This window comes from Siniperca chuatsi, linkage group LG6, assembly GCF_020085105.1.
Source record: "Siniperca chuatsi isolate FFG_IHB_CAS linkage group LG6, ASM2008510v1, whole genome shotgun sequence".
NCBI lineage: Eukaryota > Metazoa > Chordata > Actinopteri > Centrarchiformes > Sinipercidae > Siniperca > Siniperca chuatsi.
The window spans coordinates 7391524-7417166 of NC_058047.1; the positions used below are offsets into that span (position 1 = coordinate 7391524).

At 39.1% G+C, this 25643-nt stretch overlaps 1 protein-coding gene across 3 annotated transcripts in view; it reads left to right on the forward strand.

Annotated features, from left to right (window-relative positions):
• LOC122877771 (collagen alpha-1(XXIV) chain) overlaps window positions 1-25643 on the forward strand; it is a 96430-nt gene that overhangs the window by 64879 nt on the left and 5908 nt on the right. For all 3 annotated transcript variants that reach the window (XM_044199785.1, XM_044199786.1, XM_044199787.1), the window contains 25 exons: window positions 271-324; window positions 3212-3265; window positions 3514-3558; window positions 4460-4504; window positions 6633-6686; window positions 7312-7365; window positions 7498-7551; window positions 7819-7872; window positions 9199-9252; window positions 9703-9810; window positions 10792-10845; window positions 11251-11358; window positions 13181-13234; window positions 14277-14330; window positions 14462-14518; window positions 15582-15635; window positions 16805-16858; window positions 17488-17541; window positions 18888-18941; window positions 20087-20194; window positions 23273-23380; window positions 23524-23631; window positions 24897-24950; window positions 25108-25170; window positions 25355-25408. In XM_044199785.1, coding sequence (XP_044055720.1) covers window positions 271-324; window positions 3212-3265; window positions 3514-3558; window positions 4460-4504; window positions 6633-6686; window positions 7312-7365; window positions 7498-7551; window positions 7819-7872; window positions 9199-9252; window positions 9703-9810; window positions 10792-10845; window positions 11251-11358; window positions 13181-13234; window positions 14277-14330; window positions 14462-14518; window positions 15582-15635; window positions 16805-16858; window positions 17488-17541; window positions 18888-18941; window positions 20087-20194; window positions 23273-23380; window positions 23524-23631; window positions 24897-24950; window positions 25108-25170; window positions 25355-25408 — 1614 coding nt within the window. The remainder of the gene's footprint in view (window positions 1-270; window positions 325-3211; window positions 3266-3513; window positions 3559-4459; window positions 4505-6632; window positions 6687-7311; window positions 7366-7497; window positions 7552-7818; window positions 7873-9198; window positions 9253-9702; window positions 9811-10791; window positions 10846-11250; window positions 11359-13180; window positions 13235-14276; window positions 14331-14461; window positions 14519-15581; window positions 15636-16804; window positions 16859-17487; window positions 17542-18887; window positions 18942-20086; window positions 20195-23272; window positions 23381-23523; window positions 23632-24896; window positions 24951-25107; window positions 25171-25354; window positions 25409-25643) is intronic.

The following is a 25643-nucleotide window of genomic DNA, read 5'->3' on the forward strand; positions in this document are numbered from 1 at the left end:
TAAACAGTATGTCTTAACTGGCTGATTGTTCAATAGTTCTGCTAAAGCCTTAGTAGTACATCTAATAGGTTCACATGACTATTATTCATGTGGGTTAAAAGATGCATAGAGAGGTTTTGCCCTGTTTAGTTTGTGTAAATGTTCTTCTGTGTAACTGCATCATGCCAAAGAAACACTATGAAAATCTTCCTAAATTACACTTTTTTTTAACTACGATTTCCCAATCTTTACTCTCTCTCTGCCTTCTGTCTGTCTTGTTTTTTCTCACAGGGTCCACAGGGGCAGAGGGGTAGTCCAGGCATTGCTGGGCCAAAGGGCAGGAGGGTAAGAGCTGTCTTTACTTTTGGGGCATTCGTTGTACTAGTCCCTTGTATGTTATGTACATGAGCCTACTTCAACTCAATAGCGGCCATGAAAACTTATCAGACCCTTAGTTGTCTGTTTCGCATCACAGCTCCATTCTCATAAACCAGAGGTTAAAGCTATTAAAAGACATGTGTTTGTCCTTCCACTTGGCCCAAGCTTCTTTATAGGTGCATTTACTGTTTCATGAGCTCCATGAATCTCATGTTGGAAGACATTAAGGTAATGTCAAATGGATATGGTGTGGTAATACTGGTGAGACACCGTGTGGCTGAGAGAAGAATTACACCTTCAGCTGAGGAGCCAAAGATAGAGTTATGATTTTAATTGTGGTCAGGCTTCTTGGAGCTTTACAGCATTTAAACTTAAATCTAGCAGTAGCAGCAACTGAGGTGCATTGTGTTGATTATACTGTGTACCATATTAGAATAAACAAAGGACAACGGAGAACATATTTCATCTCAACACATTCATCCTAAAAGTCTAGTTACAACTCGCAGTGACTATATCACAGCTTGTGTGTGTTGCCTTAGGAAGCAAAATTAAATGTTTTTTATTCGAATGATGTAATATAAGTAAAATGGATTATAAAAATACCATCAGCAGCTCAAACACTATAGGTTAATATTTTTTTTTTTAGTTTTTTGCTTTCTGGGATGCAAATACTCCAAATTTGACATTCATTTAACAATAATATAATGTTAATCTCTGTGACTGTATTGTATTCAACCCAGAAATATATTGTAGTTCCTGAAAGGTGGCCAAACCACGTGGTCAAGAAGCAATGTACCTACAGCTATGAATATTTATTTTCAGTGCATTAATATTTTGATGAATTGTTATCTTCTTAGATAATATTTTGCACTGACTGTGAACATGACTGTTGACGTATGTTGTCACCAACTTTTCCCAGTGAGGTTTATGTCGACTGCATGTTAGACTATTATTATTATTATTATTATTATTATTATTAGGTGTCAGTTTTCCTCGTCAGTGTTCGGGTACTCATGTGATAGTACAGAGCTCTAAGGTTGGCTATGTCTGCCAGTTTCTCTTTTGCTCACTGTTTTATTTATTTTTTTTGTGCTGATTGCTTGCAAGCAGCAGCACATCCTGGGAGGTCCTCTTTGCTAGACTTTTTAACTCTTAGTTTTGCCTTTAACTTCCTTTAATTCTTTCCTAAATTGAAGTTTTGGTTGTGCTTCACTCCACTGCCAGACTGCCTAACAGCGCCATGGCTAAAGCTCTCTAGTTTAATGTGCATCCATTTCAGTAATTCAGAAAATGGCCAATTATGTACTACCTACTACCACACTACTTCTCACACTTCATCACTCATCCATTTTTCACTTCTTTATATCCTCTGTTCACTTATTTCCCTCCAGTTGAACATTCTGCCAAGAAAAACATATGGCAGCACTTAACATGCCACGGCTTGTGTTGTTTACCGTAATGCATACACTTGTCAGTTTGTGGTTGCATTTCCTGTCTTGCTGAGGTACTACCAAGATCAGTGAAAATTGCAAAAAGTCATCATTTGAACACGTCACATATTCCCCTGCTAGCTGATGTTTTTGGAAGAGATGTTAGAAATAAACACACATCCTTTCTCAACACTGAGGTTTGTTGATTGAGATTAACCTCAGAATGCAACATAACTGACATAACGGAACTGCTACACTGCTTATCGCTCATTCTTATCATTTTACCGTCTGAGCTCTAAAAAAAAAAGCAATATCCTGGAGCTGAATTATGTGATGTGTACCTGCCATAGTTGGCACACACTTGCACTACTTCTAAAGTGAGTTGTCATCGTGGGAAAACAGTTAGTGCATCCTCAGAATTATGAGTAACTTCCCTCATATCTAATCTATCTATCTGTGATTCCTCTACCCTAATTTAATGATCACTCACAGTGAAATGCACCTCACCTTGCCTAGGAATGTTCCTGTAGACAAACTTTTGTGTAATAATGTGTGATATTACTTGTAGATAAGCAGTTGTTGGCTTGGCTACCTTTCTGCAGTTAAAAGTTTCGAACTAGTTATTCTGTGTGCATACAATTTTTATTGTTAAAATTTGCCTACCTACTAGTCAAACTAACTGGGCAATGCATGTTAATGATGGTAATGAATTTCTCAGAACCAATGACCAGAAGCTATTTTTAATTGATTTCTTTCATTTAGTTAACTTGAAATAGTCAAGAAAATCATTTAACACTGACTAGGATGGGCCACAAGTTACAGCAGCATTGGTCACCTCAAAAACTTATCAGAAATATTAGCCTCAATGACCCTAAAAACAAGATTAGAGATATAGATGACGATAGGAAGGAACAAAGAGAGAGAAAGATGAAGCTGAGTTTGACTGCCTGGAAGCTTAAAGCGAGCAAATGACCTGAGAGGGATGGGAGTCTGACTGAAAGCCAGAGGCTCAGGCAAAATAGGAGCAGTTAGAGAGCCATCAAAGGTAGCGATATAAAAGAGGGGAGACAAGATGGAAACGACAGATGAAAGTAGAAAAGTCTTGAAAAAGTGGACAGGAGAGAAAAGGGGAGGGTCTTGGGTTGTATTTACAGATCTTTATCTGTCACCTTACCTGTGTAGCGGTGCTACAATGATGGGAATGCCCTGGAATGTTTGTGGGAGTGGTAAACTGCGGCATCAGGGCGGAAAACCCCCCAAGTAGACGAAGAATACAGACTAATTACTTTGTTGTTGGTGTTATTTCAGAGTTAACTGTACATATGTCAACTTCTGTATGATGCTTTGATCCCAAATGCATTCCTGTACTGCTCATTCTTTGATGAGTGATGTTCAAAGGTGTGTCTCATGTTGCTGTCGCATAGGGGCCCCGGGGCCCAGATGGCCCACTGGGAGAACCAGGCCCTGAGGGCATCAAGGTAAACATGCACACTACCCTGTTGAAAACATCACCATGTGCATGTGGATATGGGATCAATATAGTACTTTTGCATGAAATATGTCCTTCCTCCTGTATATTAGCCACAGTATTAGAGCTGGAATTATCTGCTCAACACTGCTTTTGTGAAATTATTTGTCACAGCATATGAATGGTTCATTTCATTACTCCCTCTGAATTATTTTTTTCTAATGCCTTTCCAAAATGTGTCATATTTTTTCTTTGCAGGGTGAAAGTGGTGACCCTGGACAAAAAGGAGAGCCAGGATTTATAGTAAGTAGTCTCTTAATTAATATGTCTTTACAATTGTCTTTCAGTTTATTTGGAAAAGTGAAAATGTCAGTAGATAACATGCTACAAAGTTTATACTCAAAGCGCAAAAAAATGCTTGTAAGGTACCTGCTGAATGGTTATGGTGCTGTAAATGTTTATGTCTAACACATTTTTGGATGGAGGATTAAGAAAAGAGAAGGCAAATGTATTTGTACCCTCATTTATCCAAAGCCAAGAATAATCATTGTCATAATAAAAGGCATCATCCTGAAGCATCTAGGTTAACACACACATCCCTTTTGAAGATCCACATTCACACCATCTAGTATAACCCTTGGGCCTCTGTAAAAGCTTTAATCAGTTTATAGTGGGCCTTTGTCTTCTCGCCTCAGTATCAGGTTATAACCCAAATGCAGTTATTAAATACCGCTGCCAGCTTGTAGTGAGGAAACCTGAGCTAAATCTGCTGAGGAGTAGCAGGATGAATGTTAACTTTGAATCAAGTTAATGTCAGAGCTTTAACATTTATGAACATTTAAAGGGTTTTTGTTGTACCGAATCATTCAGCAGATTAACAACACACTCATTTATGCCTCTAGTTGCACCAGTTGCATTTTGTATTCATTTGAGAGAAGTTCTTAAACTTTAAATTTAAAGTGTCTAACAAGGAAGCAATAAATTAATCAGGATACTGATGTTGCTGCTCCCTTTGATGACCTGCAGGCAAATGTGTAGCAATGCATATAATCGTATCACTGTAAAACCCAGCACACACCAAACCACCACTCATGAGATATGGAAGATTAATGTGTTGCCAATATTTTTCTCAAAATAAATTAAAATCAGTTGGGTTGATTGAAACTCCATGTTAATCATTCAAATGCTAATTTCTGTTTTGAAGGGCAAGGCTGGCAGTCCAGGAGAGAGAGGCCCTCCTGGGAAGCATGTAAGTAATGTTTAACTTGTTTATTTTTTTGCTGAATTTCTCTCTTTCAGAGCTTTAATTATCCTCTTCACTTGAGCGAGAAGCATCGCTATGGCTACAGCAGACAACACAGACAGAGTGTGCGTCAATAAAGTCACCCAAGAGGAAGTGTGTGGAAAACAAAAACCTTTTTACAATTATCCTTTAAACTTGGTTATTAAATAACTGTGACCAAGTTATGTATGGAGCAGGACATTGTACAGTTGAAAAATAAACTTTTCAGTGCTCTCTTGTGGACAAATGATGTAATGGCGAAACTGTTTCTAAATTACCACAGACATATCTTTGGCAGTTCTGTACTTCAATTTTTTGTTACTTGTCCGCTGACATGCGTGCCAATACCAATATATCTAGCTAATAATGGTCGATGATATCAGCCAGCTGATGTATTGGTCAGGCTTCACTTTGGATTAGACTTTAACAACCCCTGAGGAGACATTTTCTCTTTTCAGCAGCTAATGTAGGACACACATACAGAGAAAACAGCTAACAGTGACTGCAATGTCTTGTTTTAGTCCCACACAATACACAGACTTTTGGCAGCTTCGAAGAACCATTTTGCCAGCTCACTCAGTTTTTCTGTTTTTACCATCAAGAAAATGATGAATAGTAGTTTTGATATTCTTTTGAACTGTGAAAGGATAAAATAATTGATGCTCCACAGATGGTAGAAACATGCTAACAAAACCAGATTCAAAAGCAGATCCATGTGGGCTGTCTAATAGTCAAGTGATCATTATATCCACAGTATGTTTCTTATAGTGCAGTTTGTTTCATCCATTTATGGCAAGACTTGAAAAGGGCGATGCCAAGTCAGAGAAGAGCTCTATCACCTGCATGCTTAAGCGGTGTTGGACTCAGTTGTTTGGCTTGTCTTATTTTCCACTGACAAATGAGCTGCTTTCCACTTTCTCTAATCATGTATTGGCTTAACATTTGACATTCAAGGGTTGTTTGTAATTACTCTTAACAGACACAAATACAGACACGTGCAGGCCTGTGCTCTCACTCTCAGATAGCCATGTGTACACCCACACTCATAGATTCATGCACACTTATGGACATAACAACACACACATACTTGGGACTCGTTGCGACCTGTCCTCCTGAGCACACACTAAGGTCTTTTGCATTGGATGAGGTTGCAATAACTTTCAAACACAGGTCACTGTGTGTTTTGAACTCCACTTCAGAGTGAAAAGTCGATGCTTACAGTGACCCACTGTCTCTGGTAGAAACCTTATTAATGAGATATACTCCTCAGCCCACTATGACCAACTTCACTGCTTTGACTGAACTACTTTATCTGTCGTAAATCTTGCATTTTTGGCTGCTGAGGGGGGCAGCATTTCTGTTGTCCACCTCTGGACTCATAGCGCCATCTTGCATCTGATAAAATCTCCCTCAAAACCTATCATGAATAATTCCTCACCATTTCTGTGTTCTATGATTAAGAATCATTGAGTGATTGTGTCTCAAAATCATGTTACTATCTGTGATGTCAGAGCCCATTAAGCTCAGTGCTGAATGCAATTTTGTAGTTAATGTCAGTGATTGTGGTTGTTGTCACAAAGCACTGTATTATACTATAGTTTTCATAAATATTCTTGTTTCCCAAACATCTTATAAAAATCACTTTCATCACTCTTACTTTTGACAATTACTTTTGCTGGCCCATTACATAATATATGGGTTCTGAGAACATTTCATTTTTTCTTCTTTCATTTTTTCACTCTTTAAAGACCTTATTTACAGAGCTTGAGACATTTGAATACTTCATTTTGCAACTGAATTTTCTCCTTTTGAGTCACATCTATTCCGTGAATAGAAGCAAATGTTATTTGAGTGTTAATTAAAATGAGTTAGGTTGTAGTATTTTACAATAGAGTATGTAAACCAATTTATTCACACATCGATTTTAGAGAGAGTTTCTGCTTCATGTCTGTAAGTGTTAGGCAGCACTGAAATGTTAGACGTAGCCATCATGTTGCTAATGATGGTAAGAGAACTGTTGTGAAAGCCAAGTTTTCTCATGCGTGTTTTCTGTAATTACATAAATAAATGACTAAAGCTCATTGTGTGTTTCCAGGGTAAACCAGGTATTCCGGGCAGCACTGGGGAGAGGGGACCGCATGGTGAACCAGTAAGTATGCTGTCCTCTGACTGTTGCATTGATGTGGTTGTTTCAGGAAACCACAAATTGTGAAATCTATAATGACTGTGGGAGATAATATCCACAGAATCATTATTGCTAACAAAAGGTTAATGAGAAAGAAGCTGTCAGGGTTGGAATTATTATTATTTACACCTCAGAAGCTGTGATGTTGCTCATCACGAGAAATGTAACTGTTTGAGAGGGATAAGGAGTTGTGCCTCCCTTCTTGTATTAGTCTTCAAGTTCTTGATTTTCCTGGAAATCTGCCGACCCCTCCGGGACATCAAGAATGTCAAACAATCAGATACAAATATTTATTAGGGTGTGAGGTTTCAATGAGGCTAGAGGCGGTTTATGTTATGTGTCTCATCTTGCCTTTGGCTGGTCTTCGGTTTTACTCCAGACATTCTCAGCTCTCAGCTTTTCCTGCTCTACAGGCTTAAACATTTAACTGTGTTTGTTTTGCCATTATGTGAGTTGTGTATTATGTTGGTGTTTTATTATTCTGGTGTTTTATTTCCTGATTTACTGTACCTAGTAAGTCCAATAGGGAGATTATGTACCATTAAGTTAGTGTCCATAAAGAATCTTATGATGGTTGTATGCCTTACAGGGACCCAAAGGACCTTCTGGAGAGGCTGGACCTGATGGAGAACAAGGGCCTGAAGTACTTTTCATTAAATATTCTTAACTATTTATCAATTCATTATTAAAGGTTTTTGGGTTTTATACAGTAGTTGGCATTTCTGTGTATACAGTACAAATTAAACAAGACTCATGCTATTTGTTTCTCTGTCAGGGAGGGCCTGGTGCAGAGGGGGAACCAGGTGCCATTGGAGAGCCGGGGTTAAAGGTCAGTACAACCTTGCCATGTTTTTTGCAACCACCCCTACGTCTTAGAGAACATTTGTCATGTGTATCTTCAGTCCCTGCCACCCTCCAGCAATGTGAAAAGCAGTGAACTTGCTCAGTCAGTTTGTACGTGACATAACTATAGCCTTGGGTGAAACAACAGCTGATTGTCAAGTCTAACACTGCCTAGCAGTGTAGGAGTGTGCATGCACATATATGTGTGTTTTGACCTCCAGACAGCCCTCTGTTGTGTTTTGTGTCCCTGCAGGGTGATGTTGGGCCTCCAGGAGCTGAAGGGGAGCAGGGACAGGAGGGAATGAGGGTGAGTGACTGCAAATGACCCACTAATCCCTTCCTTTCTTGTGTTTGGGTAAATCTAACCCAGTCGTGTATTTACTCCCCCTCATTTTGACGAGGATGTCTAATCCCCCAGCCCGAAGAACACAGAACAATGGAATTGTTTTCGTCTGACAGACTATATAAATGGCATTTGGACTGCTTGAGTCTCATCTTTCAGCCCTGTCCACAGAATTAGATTTAACATTCTTTAACAAGGTTGCTCAAACATCAAACCCACAGTGCATCATCTTAATGGATGAAGGAAGATTAAAGAAATTAGATGATGTCTGAGAATCTGTCCATTCTGCCCATAGGAATTCTCTCATCTTGTCTGACTGTCTACAGTGGGACCAAACAAATCTGAGATAATAGTTTCTCAATGTCCAAGGACAGGGTCGTTTTTGGTTTGTTAGTCACTGAAATTGTGATAACAGTGGGGATTTATTAAATTCATCTTGTCTAGATTATTTAGGATAATAAAAGACATTACTGTAATTACTGTTCATGATTTCTTATATTTTATGGCACACATGTTTTAGATGGTTACATGGTTCTTGTCATAACAAATAAATTGTCTCCACAAACTTGATGTTAAACCAGATCTCGGCAGAATTAATAAATCAGCATTTATAAGTGGTCATTTGGCCACTCTAGTCAAGCCAGTGGAGTCTCTCCCCATTCTTCAGGACTCATCTCTTCATTACATTTTCGTCCCTGAATTTTAACTTCTTGCTCTACCCCTTCTAATAACCTCTTGACTTAAAGAAAATAAATCCAGTTAATGTATCTTATTTTCTTTCATAGAACTTGAAGAGTAATTTAACACCCCTTTAAAATCTTGATTTTGCTGACCTCCGGTGGTGAACCTTCTCACCTTGATGCAGTGATGTACAGGTATTCTTCAGAACAACTGGTCGGTGTGTTCACAGGTGCAACACAGCACGCTTCTGACCACAACCATCAGTGATGCTGGCTGTGGTCAGAGATGAAACAGCCTTGAAACTTTCATCCAGAGAGGGCAGTGAAAGACTGCTTTTCAGCCTGGTGTTCAGTTACTCCGTAACTCTTACGTGATCGCTCATTATGACCTCGACAGCTGCATACAACTGATGTGGAGGCTGAAATGTCAGAGTAGGATATCGCAAAACCTGGACACATAGAACCAAAACTATCTGCCATCACAGAGAAAATAATGATTTCACAGTTCTCATAAAGGTGACTTTGAGGAGGGACAATAATGTTATTGTGTTGATTTGTCTCTTTTTACAACAGTGAAGAAGTTTCGTGTTAAATGGTGATGTGTTTGTAGGGTCCTTCTGGTCCCCCTGGAGAAGACGGCCCTCAAGGAAAAGATGGAGCCAAGGTAAACATAGCAAGACCTCATTTTTGTTAACTTGACTCCTTTCTAACAAAATAAAGCATATAGCCAAAATGAGTTATGTATTTGTTTCTAGTGGGGTTCTCCATATGACAACAACAATAGGGAGTTTTCAGTAGACTCTGCTTGCTTTAGTTCATCAAAGAGAATAGTTCAGGATTAAAAACAGTTAATTAAAGTCATATACTGAATATTACCACAATACACTAAGTACAGCAAATCACTCAATTTCACACTAGATTTGAATGGTCTAATAAAGGAAATAAAGCCATTCCACTAAAGCCTTTTGTGAGCTTCTGAATACCACAGGTGACCTATTGACCTCTCTCTGTTGGTAAGATGAAACTTACTATATTATAACTGAACTGTCATTCACTCTGTTGTCCGGTTGTCTGACGGTCTGCCTCTCTTTCTCTCTGTCTATCACACTGTCAGGGTGAGCCTGGTGAACGTGGACCATTTGGAGAGCCAGGGGACAAAGGCTTAGAAGGGGACCCTGGGCCGCCTGGACCACCCGGAGAGCCTGGGAAACAGGGCTTCCGTGTAAGTTTATTTTATGTTTCCAAACTGCCAGATACAACAATTTTAATAAAACAACCTTCATTTAAATGGGGGGCAATTAACAAAAATTTATGCTTATATTGACATTCTGATTGACTCTGAAAACACACAGAAAAAACTAGATCTGAATAAAAGGTCAGGTAGATTCAGTTTGTTGCAGAACTGGTTCCTCTGGTTTTTCATTGTGGTTATTATTTGTGAGAGCTGGCAAGAGATTGATGGATCATGAGCATACTTTTCTCTGAGACATAGCAAAAAATAAATCACACCTTTAGCATTTTAAATACCTGCAACTGACGGAGCAGATTACAAAAGTGCTCTTAACCAAATAATGCCCTTGTATCCCAGTAGGGGTCAGCCTTCTCTTCAACAAAGACTTTTTGGTACTGGGCCAGTAAAAGGTACTATGTTATAGAATGTGGATGTTGAATACAGTATGATAGATGTCAGTCAAAGTCTCCTCTACTGAAAGTGCTTGTTTGTTTTGAGCTACAGATCCAGATTTAGCCATGGGTGAGGGGCAGGAAGGTCACTGGTGTCAGGAAGGAAGGAAGGGAGCCCCAGGGCCGACATACAAACCTGTGTGGGAAAGCAGTATTTACGTAGTATTTTAAAGCCCTGTTTACAAAAATGTAAGCTAACAAATCTGGTAAAAGTTTTGAACAACATTGTGGATTACAATCTATTAACCTCTGCATAGAAATTTGCCCACTGATAATGTCTGAAAAAAATACTGTAGTATCAAGATCAGGTTGGTGTTTATAAGTCATCAAATGGACACAGTGCTCACAACAATAGGCAACAAAGTGAGATAGGATCAGGATCCAATATATGATGCCTGTTAAAGTCACAAAGATGAGGCAAATAATCGCATGGTGTTTACAGTTACAGTGCCCCTGATTATCAAATAGTTATCAAATTTTTAGTGTGTGTGGTAATCATCTAATGCGTCTCCTGTTACAGGGACCGGAAGGAAAATTAGGGCCCCCAGGGAACAGAGGACGACATGGCAAGAAGGTAAAGACCTCGTTCACCACCACTTTTCCTGTATAAAATATTTCCCTGCCGTGAAACAACAGAAAGCAAGAGTACACAGTCCAAGGCCCTTTGGCGTTCAAGTAATTCCAGAGAACTACTGAGTCATCTTGTTTCAGCTGCCTGAACTATCATTGATCAAATGTTAAGTTGTTGACTCAAGTTCTGAGGAAGAAAACGAGTAACTGCAACCAGAATTAAAGACAAATAGCCTTTAGAGCTAGTATGGATTTGTTTTGTTGCTAAGAGACAATTTGACAGATTGGATGCTTTCTGCTGTCAAAATGGGGTTGAATACTGACTTTCAACTTAAACGATAGTCTCCATACTGGCTTTTTGTCAGTGTTGTTGTTTCTCATCCCCCAATGACATTCTGCCTCTTTCCAGGGAGAGCGAGGTCCTGCAGGCCTTGCCGGTGAGATTGGCACACGAGGAGACATTGGCCAGCCAGGCGAGCCGGGGCTGAAAGGCGCCAGGGGAACTCGAGGCACACCAGTTAGTTCCCGTTCTTCATGTCTTTCCTCTCACTTAGTCCTGTCTCAGAATCAGACTGAAACTTTTTTTAAGAGATTGTATTAAAGTCCAACTGAAATCACATTTAGTCATCCCTTTTTGTAGTCAAAAATAATGTCAATGTGTTTTTTTTAAATGTACTGTTAATAGTTTTTTATTATTAAAAGGAAGAAAAAGGTCTTTGGGGAAATATCAGAAATGCTCCTTTGTGTCGGTGTCACAGACAGCATGTTTATAATGGTACTGAAGAGAAAGGACCACTGTAACCAGACAAAGTGACATTTGCAGGTATGTTAACATGCTGTTTAATGTGCTGCAGCTGAGCAGCTAATTAGTCATCTAATCTGCAAACTTCCCCGGTGAATGTTTGTTTGGTGGCTCGTTCAACAGCTAAGGTGCAGAGCAAGATGGGTGTTCATGTTAGATAAGAAGTTAGATGAGAAGGAAACTTTAGAAGGAAAGCTAATGTTTGTTGTTTAAAGTCTGTGGCTCTTGCGTTGTGTAGCAGGTTGCTGTCTGGCTCAGTGTGACCGTCTGCTCTGCCTACAATAGAACACTGACGACTTTGATTGGCTGTATCCACGTAGAAAGATACCTACCGCTATTCCCCCGAATCAATGCAAAATATAAAATTCTCCCTTTTGATTTCTGATTTTTTTCTCAAAGGAGAACACAGGACGAGTGATTTACAGAGCAGATATGTATGATGTAGCAGACAAAAAAAAGCTATTTCATTTCAGTTGGACTTTAATTTAATGTAGGGCTGATCGATATGGGAAAAAAAATCATATTGCGATTCACTTGACAAATGTTGCAATTGCAATATCATGATTTAAACGGAATAGTAATTTTTTTGTGATTTTTGCTGGGGTCACCAAACAAGCATGTTTCCTTACATCTGGAGAATATGATTTGTAGGCCGGAGCATCTCTGTAGCACCACAACGCTTCATTTGTGTTAGATTTTACCTTTATCAAAAAATTGCAGCTCCTGCGATTTGGATATTGCACTTGGCCATATTGTGATTTCAATAATATTTTAATTAATTGTTCAGCCCTAATTTAATGTGTAGGGAATCATGAAGTAGCTTCAGACAGACTTTGAAGTTTGAAGTTAATGTAGAGACTGCTGCACTAATGCATGTTGTTTGCTCTTCTTAAGTAGTTCCAACTATGGCAATGAGTCGTATTTTATTATTATGGTTTATGTGTTAAAACAACTATGTAGTAACTAGTAACTTAAAACTAGACTAATGTAGTGGAGTCAAAGGTCAAGTATTTCTCAAAATTGCGCTTCAGTACTTGAGGAAATTATAGTGTATGTATAGTTAATGTAATATATTTAATATTTAATTTTGTATTACATTATTAAATATAATTTAATCGCACATTAACAAATCTCCCTTTTTGTAAATTCCACTTTTCTAATTGTATACTATCATAAAATGCTATATCCGAGTGTCAAAACTTTAAGAGCAAGTCATCAAATTTCCTTCTTTGTTCCAGGCCTGAAAAAGAGCAAGAAAAGACAGGAAAAAAGCCAAGAGGAAGGCATCCACTCTTTTCTTCTTCACAGAGAAAGGCAGCTCCCTTCTCAGCAGAACCACTAAAACCATGTTGTGATAGCTGTGGAAAAAAGATTTATGCCCCCATAATAAAACAACTCTGGTCGAGATTCAGTTTGCATGTGTGTTGGTTTGAGGCCAAGGTTATATTTAGCTGAACCAGAGTAGAAAAAGCAAAACAAACAGCACTAGGACTGATTCACTGTCTTATTTTGTGAGCATTTTCTGTATTGCTTCCAGGGTCGGCCTGGAGTAATGGGAATAGAAGGGCAACCAGGACTAGCAGGATACACAGTGAGTTTCTCCTAACTGAGGTTTTATTAGAACCATTTGTACAATGTACACATACATACATCCTGTACAAAAAACATATGGCATACATACACAACATATACAATCATACATTTACAAAATCACACAAAAAATGTGTATGTTTTTGATCAGAAAATGTCTTCTTAATGGATAGTTGAGTAAAATCTGAATGGTCTGAGTTTTGGCTCAGCACATCCCACTATGCTTAGATTCATTGGGGGCCAATCTTACAAAGTAGGATTAATACATTATCTAGATAGTTTTGTGTAGAAAAACACAGATTCCCCTAAAATCAAGAACATGGGAAGTAAAAAGTAGCTGTTCCAGGTTTATCCATCAAACTTAATCCTGCTTCAAGGAACTTCATACATGCTTCAGATACAGATTACGTTACTCAACATAGCTGTTGAATTTAATTTCAATCTAGCTAACTGGTAGCCTTGTTCAGTAAGCCTAGCATGTGCTGGAGACATCCTGAGTTGAGTCTGGTGGAGGACATTACACATCATCCCTGCCATTCTTATGTTTCCCATTACTCGTTCATTATCCAATGAACGCAAAATAACAGGGGGAAAAAAATACAAAAATAACTACCAGAGCAAAGACAAGAGGTGGAATTGAACATGGTAAAGTCTACAAGCTAATTATTTCCAGGCAACTCTACAACCTGGTCAATGCCAACGTCTGTGGGTTTAGGTTGCATAACTTGAACAGGGCACCTCAAGTTCATTTTGTCTCTTTTTGTGAATGTGTGTGTGTGTGTGTGTGTGTGTGTGTGTGTGTATAAAGGCTCTCAGACTCATTCACACTTGACTCAGGCTGCTGAGTGATTTCTGTGTCTGTGCCAAAACCCAAATCCTTAAGTGACAGAATGGAGGAGCGTTTCTACAGAGAATTGTGTTTATATAAAACAGTTCTGATTAATATGCTGACAGCGGAACTCATGTTTCTCCAAAAAACATGCTGTAGCCGGTAGAAGTATGGCAGCTTTGTTAGGTACAGTAATCAGCTTTCTTTTTTTTAGGGTCACCCTGGCAAGCCTGGGCCTATTGGACCACCAGGGCCTAAAGGTGAAAAGGTAATATGATACCTGAACTAGTGTTTGAAATGGGATTATTTCAGTATTTGGGGTTTTAGGTTTAATGTACTTCAGTGCACTGTCTGGTTGTGTCTGCATGTGTGATTGTGTGTGTGTTTACTGCATTCCAGGGTTATCCAGGCGAGGACAATAAGATCCCAGGACCGCCAGGGCCCTTAGGTGAACCAGTAGGTCTTGCTTTCCTTTAAACTCTCCTTTCTGATCCCTAACACTCTTCGCTCTGTTTAGTCCGGTATTAGTTAAATGCCGGATTGACACTGGAAGTAAAAGTTAATCCTGCTCAACTCCTGATTTTAGCACCAAGTACACTAATTTTTTGTCCCAAGATATTGACAATAATGTATCAGTGTTTCTGTTCTTGAATCTGTCATGCATACGGACCCGATTATCAACCTGGCTCAGATCTTTTCTCTTCATTTCAGGCAGAGTGTGTACAGAAAAAATGTTTGACAAGGGTTTTTACACTTCAGGGTAAAGCTCAAGCTTAGTTTTGTTTGTGTTCTTATATGGACCCATAATAAGAATAGCGGTCGCATCACAACACTGTGATGAACACAAATGTTTCATTGTTAAAACTGAAACAGGCTTCATTACTGTGCATTCATACAAAACATTTTTGTCTTTGACAAGGGCAAGAGTGCCAGTTCACCCATTATTCACCCCAAGTTACCTCAAGGAGTATTAGACAGCACACAAGGAGACAAAGTCATTCTTAGACTAATATCAAAAGGGGATCAGGACATATCAAAGAGTCTTAGCAGCTTGGGAAAGCTTACAGTGATACAGTACCATGACCGATTCAGTTTGAGACACATTTCCCAGCACTGGATGTGATCACTGAGGCAGGCCTCCATTGCATGAACAATCAGGGTTATTGGACGTCTACACAGTTATAGATAGCAACCTACAATATGAGTAGTACTGGATTATCAAGTTGGCACAGTATTGCAGTACATAGCGTGAGCAATACAATGGTAGCCTCTGTCTCGCTGCAGCCCAATCCAAAATTGGCTGAAAGTGAGGTTCAAGGTGAAATTACGCCTTTCCATTTGACTCCAGTAAAAATCCAGACTCATAGGTCACATCTAAAGAACATGTTTCATGTGTGTTGGCCTGAGAAGTGACTCTGTCTTTAAGTAGCTGCCCAGCACAATTAAAGCTTTGTGGGTACAAATGAAGGCATGCATATACAGTATTCGTGTTCATGTGTGTGCATTTGTGTCTACACAGGGGTCCCCAGGAGAACGAGGAGAGCGTGGAGAGCCAGGGGATGAAGGATATCAGGTAAACAAAACCACTGAATCAACATCAGACATATCACACAGTCACCACTCAGTGTGCTTGTCTACTTGACTGTTGTTAATTCTCTTTTGGTGCTCCATTTAACCCTGCTCTGCTCAGGTAAGGGCAGACCACACATGTTGGGGAGGATTACCAAATTCCTAGCAATGAGACTGGGGAAATCTGGTGTTTTTGTTACTTCATGGCTTTCAGGTCCAGGATTCTTTGTTCTCAAAAAGAATAATCACACACACACACTCACTGTGCAAGCAAGTTGGTATAAGGGTTACTTTATTTTGAACAGTTGGTATATATGTTAGACTGTGAATGGATCTACAAGTGTGTTTGTAGCTAAAACATTTGGCAGGTAAATACAAAAACAGTTTGATTTTGCTGAACATAACAATAAACTATTTTGATGTGTTATCATATGTCTTCTTATCCTAAATTTGTTATCCCTATTTTCATTCATTCTAATTATAAGAAGATAAACAAAAAAGCAGTAAAATTACCAAAAACTCAAGGATGCAGTAGGTCTCCGATCATCCTTTTTCAAAAAATTTCAAATTGTGCCAGACCCTCTTAAGACTTTGCTTAGATTCCCCTAATGTAGAGTGACTTTTTTGACATTTTAAGTATCCTACTTGTATGCTGGATGACAGTAGAGGTATTTTTAAAGCATTGCGCCTAGTACACATTTTAGTCATTAAGCATTGTATCTCATACTACCAACTACATGACCCAACTGTTGTGTAACTGTTATAAGTGCAGTCCTGCGAAGAATCACTAGAGATAATCCTTGACCCATTTCCAGCTCCAACCTAGGTTCATAGTCATAAAAGCTAATATTTAGTTTGGCAGTTTTGTCATCATTCCCCAGACTGCTATTAAATATCCTAATAGGTCACTCTTGGCTTTCATTGGACTTAATTTGTCCTGTATAGTAAGAGCCACCTGTCTTAGTAGTATACATATATTAAAACTAGGCTTGGAAGCTATTGTATATTGTTTTGATGCTGTGGAGCCTGTAATTGGGCAGATTCCTTTACTGTGCATGAAAATGGTACTCATGAGAATACACATTGCATGGCTTTGGGCATAGACATCTCAGCACTGATAAAGATTGAGAATCAGAGAGAAAAACATAATTATATATTAAAATTGTGTTTCAGGGCCGTATTGGTACCACTGGATCTCGTGGAGCTGTTGGACCACAAGGCCCACCTGTAAGTCAGTAAATGTCTGGAGTAGAGTAACTACATTATATAGTAATAGTACTATATAATATATCAGCTTTTACATATTTTTGGTACGTGCATTCAAATCACCATACAAGTGGTTTTGTACCCATGGTAGATCACAATAACAATAGACAGTGATCTAAAAAGATTGAAAGTGTTGGAAAGAACAAAAACATATTGACAATTGTGCTGTTCTGAGAGCCTTACCCATAGTGGGGCAAAATATGTGAAGTATGTAAATATGTTTTGCCTAAGGGTGACATAAGAGTAGGGCATAGAGTCATTTAAATCTGAACGGTTTAACCCCTTAAGCGTGTGAATGTGCTCTGAGTGGGATTCTGCCTATTAGATTATGAGCTATCCTGCGTGCTAAGTAGAGAGTGTACGAAATGGACAGACTCAGATTAAGAAGCAGTATAGTAGATAAGGTGTAATTCCATTCTTTCCATTATGTAATTAAACAAGTTTGTCATGCCCAAAATTGTTTTCCTGAAAAACATAACCATTTTAATGGCAATAATTCACAGTTTATCATGTAAATAGAGTATGGATTCATATAACATCTTAGAATTATTGTTTGCGTTTGTGTTTGTCTTTTTTCTTGCTTTGTTCAGGGATCACCTGGCTTCCCTGGAGAACCAGGTCCAAAAGGAGAGATAGGAGCTCCGGTGAGTCCATGCAAATCCCCTTAGCAGGCAAATCAAACATACATCTACGTATATCGTTTCACTCATGTATAAAGTAAAGAGTGTGATAAGTCATTAAACTTCGCCTCCCTGATAAGATGGACGGCTTCAGCAGCAGCAGCAGCACTAAATAAATCTATTAACACAGCCTTGTTCAGCCACTGCCAGCAGGGTTGGGTTTGACTGGGCTGGGTTTATACCTGTGGATCCTTCTGTTTGCTGCCAGAATGAAAGACCAACCACAGACGTTTCGCCAAAGCATCATTTGCTATTTATCCCATGTTACCAGATGAGCATGCTAGTACAAAGATTTTAGCTGTTAGTGTTTTGGGCCTGTCATCAGGACAGTGGTTGATGATTTCATCTGAGCTGTGGTGAAATTTGAGTCTTTTCCTTTCACGATTCGCATTTTTGGTGAAATTTTAGTAAAGGAGAAAAAACTAAATTCAGCTTACCTCCAAGTATCAGAAACCAGGTGGTAGAAATAGGTGTTGGACTACAGAATGAGGAGTGGAAAGCAACAAGGGAAATACAACAAGTTTTTAACGACCACCCTGAAGGCATGATTCTAAGTTGTCCTTTTTTTCTATTGATGGTTTACCATACCAATATATTTTGCTTTTGTTCTTTGATCGTGATTGTGAATAGCTTGCACAAACACAAAAATTTGGGCAGTTGGCATCAAAGCAGATATCTTTTGGTAAAACAAGCCTTCCTGAACTAATAGGTTTTGCTTTCTTAGCTGTCAAGTTCTTTTCTCAACCTTGTCACTGGCCTTCTGATTACATAACCTAATTTACCCTGTGAAACAACTTTGAACCTTGATCAAGTTCCACGTAGCCTTTTATTAGTGAATTATTCACAGGTTTCTACCACTGACTTTCTTCCACATGTGAAACAGCTTGTATTTAAGAGTGATTATATAACCAGTTTAAATAGTATGAGAGTATTTCTGTATTCTGTATGTATTCAGTATGGCTTGGGTTGAAACTGAGTTTGAGCAGTGTCTTCACATGCAACATATACACCCATCTGTTTAGAAACATTGATAACTTAACAGTCTGCCAAGAAACACTGGAAACTTTTAGTTTCTGCTGTATTTCTGTTTCAAATTAACGGCTTTGGTAAAGCAACCCTTGAGGGATATCTCTCTAGGACTGCACATACATAACCTACTGTGTCAGGCCTAGAGTGAAAATATGAATGGGTTCGCCATAAGACTCACATTAGGCATGGTCTCTAAAATTGCCATTCTTCATCGAGAGGCGAGTGAGATATATAATCTTATGTGCATGTATGTTTCATTCCTCATGTGTGTGTTTATTCAGGGCTCAGCAGGAAAGAAAGGAGCAAGGGGGCTGAGTGGAGCTCCTGGCATTGAAGTGAGTATCACACCACCTCAACTAAATGCATGGCTCAGAGAGAGAAACAGCAGCAGCAGTACAATTAAGAGCATTGTTTACTGTGATTAGCTGTGATGATGATGATGATGCAGCTTAGCATGGGGAAACAGCTGAGTATCATCAGCATCACCAAAGTATTGAATGTTTATAAACTGGTTACCACTACTGCATATAAAAAGAAGAGAGAGGGGAATGGAGATAATAAAAAGATTATGTAACTTGAAATGAAGAAATGCTTTGCTGCTCTCTCTATCACTAGTTGATGTAATGCATGGGTGTTTGCCAGAAAATATCCTGATGCATTTATGGCAGCAGCAACAGTATTGTATTCAGAATAAGCAGAAGAAGCAGAGGTTAGCATGATCAGGGATAATCACAATAGCCACCTCAAGAAAATAAAACTTGAGTGACAGAATCTAAGAATAGATAAAGCAGGAAGAATAGACAAACTAAGCAAAACAGAAAACAACCAGAACCATTGTGGATTACAGTTTTAATAGTACATGTACAGTATGTCAGTTGATGGAGTTTTCAGAGCAAATGGTGCAGCTGTAGTATCTTGTACTGATCACGTCATATCAAAAATCTGGAAAACATGGATTTGCACAGGGTTTGAATACATTTGAAGTAGTCAAATTACACTTGCTTTAAGTATTAAAAAGAGCTGTATGTATCTCCATGAAAACCTTAGTCATGTGCAGCAGCACAATGCACATGCGACAATACAACTAAAATGGTCGGTGAAGGTCAGGAACAGGACTGTCAGATAGCACTTGATTCTCAATGTTTTATTTGAATCTTCTCAAAATTCCAGATGGGTGGACTGAATATGCCCAATATCAGTCACACTCACTGTACAGTACAGCACATTGACAATCAAGGTGCTTTAAATTGCTGTAAACTGACTTTCCTTTAAGTGTCTTTATTCAAAATGTAACTTGCAAATCTCATCTGAGGTCTGCAGGAATGCATCTCTTTATCTAGAGGGGAGATTTCAGAGGAAGAATTAGGGTGTAGAAACCGGGTATGATAAGAATATAGTGAATATATGGTGCTCATGGTAAGTTTGCAAATGACCCTCAGGGTGAGACTGAGATTGAGTGACGCTGTCACTGTTTTTCCAGGGGCCGATTGGTTTACCTGGACTTGTGGGAATGAAGGGTTACCCAGGGCCTGATGGTCCCCCAGGACTGATTGGCTTACCAGGATTACCAGGAAAACAAGGACGACAGGTATCAACGACAGTATAATGTAGACAGCAATGTCCCTATCTGAATATAATATTATGTAGTTTAAGGATGTACCTATTGATGATTTATTATGATTTATTCCAAAGTAATAAGGAATGTAAAGTAAGTCGTGAGCACATAAATGAATGGCTTCTCTTTCCTTTACCACATATTTTCTTGCTATTAGACAGGGAGACATATATGACATTTTGTTATTATCTTCACTTCAAATCCCTCCCTCCCACTGAAGATAGGAATACTGTTTTATAGCTGCAACCTCTAGTCTTTCCTCTGTACTTTATAAATAAAAGGTCCTGCCAAGCATGATTATCAGAAGGCACAAAAATAATTAATGCATGAAATTGGATCTTCACACAAGTAGGTCTATTTATCTTGTTTTTATGCAGACTATATCCAGAATGTTTTCTGGAGTCCCCACAATATCTCATGCACAGCAGAGGTGAAATTCAGCTGCAGACAACTTAATCACCTGATTGTTTTTTGTTCTTGGTTGCATTGGACTACAGAGTACCTCTGAGACACCATATAGACCTCACTACCCATTCAGTCATCATGGTAACGTGCCACATTGTCGCCTTAGCACGGGGGTTATATTTGACTGCATCTGAGTTCCCAAAGCTTTCCTTCAGCTGTTACCATCTGTAGTTTTAAGACTGAAACATACAACTGAGATTGACTAATCATTAAATGCCTTGTTTGATTTGATTGGCTTCTTCTGGTTGCGACACAGTGGGTTTATCCAAATAAGTGTGCAGCCAGGGTAGATTGGGATTTCATGCATGAATGTCTTTGTCCTCAGCCAAGAGTTGGAAAGCCAAGTCCTTTCTGTCTGGCTTTCATTTACATAATGTTGTTGTGTAAAAGTCTAGTAAGTCTAATTTTGGCCACTGAAATGATAGGGTTTCTTACGAGCAGAGTGAGTCCCATAATCTAGGTCTCCTAAATTGCACAAAATACTTTGTATAATTAGAAAAAAATACACTACCTGTACATTTTAAATACATGCTTTATTTAATTCACAGAGACCTTCTCTTATATGTGAGCTGTTTTTGGAGATAGCAGGTTTTCTTGAGCCAACAGTCTGCTTCAGTAGTCAGTAGAGTTCTTATGGTGCTCTTTTTAAAGCACTTGGGGCTGTCTCAGCAGGAAAGGTCTGCAAGAAACTCTATTTTCACTTTCACACTACGTGCTTTCATAATGGGAAAGATATTGTAATATGGCTTCCTTCTGCCTCTGCTGGCAGGCAGAGTCCTCATCCTCTCTGTCCTTGTTAATCATTATTCCCATAATGGGGGCAGCTGTGGCTTAGTGGTAGAGCAGGTCGTCCACCAATCGAAAGGTCCGATGCCCACATGTCTTTCCCAGCCCACATGTCAAAGTGTCCTTGGGCAAGACACTGAACCCGAAATTGCTCCAGAAGGGTGTGTGTGAATGAGCAGTTAGCAGGAATGAATGTGTGTGAATGGGGTAAATGTGATATGTCATGTGAAGCACTTTGAGTAGTTGCTAATAAGTACAGACCAGTTATGTACTTATTCATTGTTTTCCATATTAATTTCTTTTCACATTGCCAGTTAGATGCATTCGCACAGTGAAAGGGAAAGTCTTTTATAAAACATATTTGGTGCATTTCAGCTTTCAGACAGTGTAATAGTGGTGTGCAACAAGAAAGAAATGTAGTAGAGGTGATCCTCTGAAATCAAACTGACAAAGTTACACGAGCATTTCGGGAACCAGACTGTTGTTTAAAATTCAAGCACCAGACAGGTGTTTTTGCTGGAGGCTCCGGCTTTTTGGATCAGCCATTCAATAGAAGAACATCAGTAAACTCTGATGCTACCTAATTTGTAACAGGCCTCGAAAACACTGACTGTGACCTGATATGGAGGATTAAGAACACCCGAACTGTTAAGTCAGTGAGTGACTTGGTTTGCTGTGTATTGCAGAGGTCATAAGCTTAATAAGAGATCTAGGAGGGATCTTATTAAGCTGGCAGTGACTTTTTCTTATGCAAGAGCTTCTCAGCACCTGCAGGTTGGGGGTTCACCCAGTAAACCTACAACGGTGTAATTTCTACCTGGTTCCTGACTTTTCCACTCTCCTTATGGTGATTGAGGAACATAAGCCGTATGTAAGGCGACAACAACCCACTCAATCTGTTATTCTAATATCACTCGCTCCCTTCTGCCTCACCACACTGCTGATGGAGCAGGAAACCGCTGTGGTCTGTGGTGTGAGAAAGCAACTCAGTGACAGGCAGTCAGTTTTATAGGCACACTGTCAAGTAACCAGGAGAGGGCCAGAAGACTTCAGCACTGTGGTTTACATCTGTGACTATACAATGAACTTAGAAATGTGTTTGGATATATTGAAATAAACATTGAAATTGAAACATTTTCCTTGCTGGTGCATTCCAGGATGCTCAGACGTTTGAGTGTCAGCTGTTTAAGAGCAACCTTTAAATGCAAGAAACAACGAAAAAATTGACATTGTCCTACTCATAACATCTGTGTGTGCTTTTTTGTTAACCACCATTATGACTCTTCATGAGACTTAAACCTCAAATGAACCTTATGGAGTTTGGAGTTTTACCACTAGTAGTGTGCTATGGAGCAATGTTTTGATGAGCGGGGTGCCGTTTTGTTTGTAACTTGTGCAAGGACACATGGGTGGTTTCACGCAATTCTACTGCTCACAGTTGGTGGCTGTAATGCTCCAAAAAATGTTGCAATGCATCATCAAAGGCAAGGAAGAAGAATGCGAGCTGTAAACATGCATGTAAACAATTTAGGTTTAAGAATATTTAAGGAATTAGGGGGAAACATCGTTTCTTATATTTTAATATAATCATACTCCTCGACATTTTGATTTGACATTTAGTTTAGTTTATTTGACACAAGTACAAATACAAAAGTCAAAAAGGAAGTACTAGCGTATAAGACAATTGTCAGGGATAACATGACAAAGTCCAGGACTTATTTCCATAATGGTCCCTGATGATCAGACAGCAACAAGATGAAGTCAGCCATTTTATTGACACAAATTCTTGTGTGCATTCAGGGTCAGAGAGGCTTGGTGGGACAAGAGGGAACTGCTGGACGTCCAGGTCCCAGGGGAGAGGTTGGACTACCTGGACAACCCGGAGAAAGAGGACCTCTTGGTCACAAGGTGAAAATGATAATAGCGATAAATATTGACTTGATGAATTCTAAATTGTTGCAGTGTGTCTTGACAAAACAAAAAAAGTCTCTGTTGAAATAACATTTTCCAAGTTTTCTAACATTTTTAACTTTTGATCTTTGTTGGTTCAGGGAGAACCAGGACTGCCAGGGGACAGGGGAGCCTCAGGAATCAAAGGCATGGAGGGGGCTACAGGTGACCAGGGCAGGAAAGGTGACCTGGGACCCAAAGGACAACCAGTGAGTATATATAGGCATTTGTGATTTAAAGCAAAGGTCTTAAAATAATTCAACAATAAAATACATTCAAGTTTATTTCCATAGCATGGAATAATTGTGTAACAATAACCATGTTGTAGATATTGTGGCAGTTCGCAGGGTTATATTATAGGGATTTTGGCTCATGTTTGAGGTTCAGATCTGTCAGCAGTATTAGTATTAACTAAACTGTGCCACAACATCAAATCAACATGAATAAAGTAAAAGAAGTAAGTAAAAGATGCATTATTTTACTATTATTTGTAACTGTTTGATCCTCAGATTAATACATTTTTCTTTAATGCTCATTCAAATGTCTTTCACACATAAAATATCTTTTTGCATCGTTAAACAGTGTAGATCACTTTTTAAATTAATACCATCCCTAGGAATGTTCTTGTTGAAAGATTGTTTTATAAGCTTATATACATTCTTTAATGCCTCTCTAAATATAGCTTCAGGGGTTTAGATAGCCAATCTGTGGTGGGGTTTAAAATGTGTGTGTCTGACACTTTTCCACCCCGAGTAGAGTAACAAATTATCTGGGCGAGACCAGGAATGGAAACATTCCGTCTGGTAAGGCCAAGTTATGCAAGATCCTCACACCCCAGAGACCCGAACAAGAGGTGCTCCACTTAACTTATGTAACTCCTCAAAGAAGAAGAAAAAAGAAACAACATTCAATCCCTTGCTCTCCCCTCCCTCCCCTAGTTTTCGCCATTGATGCTTGTGAAACAGAGAGTAGTCTCGGGCCCTTGGGTCAGATCCCTTTACACTTATAGTGAATAGAGTTTCTCGGTCAAAGTCGCTGGCCCGAAAGCAGAGCTGTCAAGGGGATGTGGATGACTGGCTGTACAAACATAGTGTCTGCCATCCTGGACGACAGACAGTGCTCAGACACAGAATAGGGTACAGACACCTAAGCCCACAGTGTGTGTTTCTAGGAGGGTGTGTGAATGTGGGCTGGGGCTACTGTAGATCCAAACATAAAGCCTTGTGTGTGCCCCAGTTCTTTTGAAATGAAATTTTTAAAAGGCCAACTTACTGTGTTCCTACTGTGTCTGAAGCTGTAGTTATAAAATGGGATGAAAAAATCACACAAAAATACACAATCACATACACACATACTATATACCCTTACTTATTATATGATTTGTTTATCAAATGCATACTAAATGTCACAATGACAGTGTGTAAAAGGTAAGACTCCTCTGTTGCTATGATGTTACTGTCTTTTTTGCTTGTAGGGGGAAACTGGAGATCTGGGAATGGTCGGTTTACAGGGCTTTCCAGGGCCAATGGTAAGAGATGGAATAGCTAACCAACAGTTAAGCGTGTAAAAGACGATAAAACATAACAAAAGAGGAGATAAGATATCATTTTTAAAAAGTCCCAGAGTAAATTGCCCCTGTATAATGACACCCAAGGATTGACAAGATCTCTTTTTCCTTCAAACAGGGGCCGAATGGTGATTTGGGATTGAGAGGCTTCCCTGGCCCTAAAGGCCCAATGGGTACTCTGGTAAGTTTAATAAAAATAGAAACAGAAATACGTGCAGAGTTCTCTTCTACCCATTGTAATTACTTAGGACACCCTGAAGCCTTGTGAGATACATTGTAACCTCCTTCTCAACAGTCTAACTGTTCAGAACATGTAAATTCAGACAGACGTGTTTATTCATCCTCAACTCTACTGTTTGTTTCAGGGATTTACTGGACCTGTAGGCCCTGAAGGAATGATGGGCCCAATGGGAAAACCTGTATGTTTCTGTGTGTGTGTGTGTGTGTGTGTGTAACGAGAATTATATAATGACAAGGCAATCACAAGACAATGATCAGTGAATTATGTAGAACTGAGAAAGACTGACACAATGGAAGTAATGAGAGATATTCTTTTACTTTTAATAAAAAACAGTCGTTAACTGGCCATGTGCTAATTCAAGTTAATGTAGAATACAGAGTGAGATACAATGCTGTATATGTTTTCATGTTGTT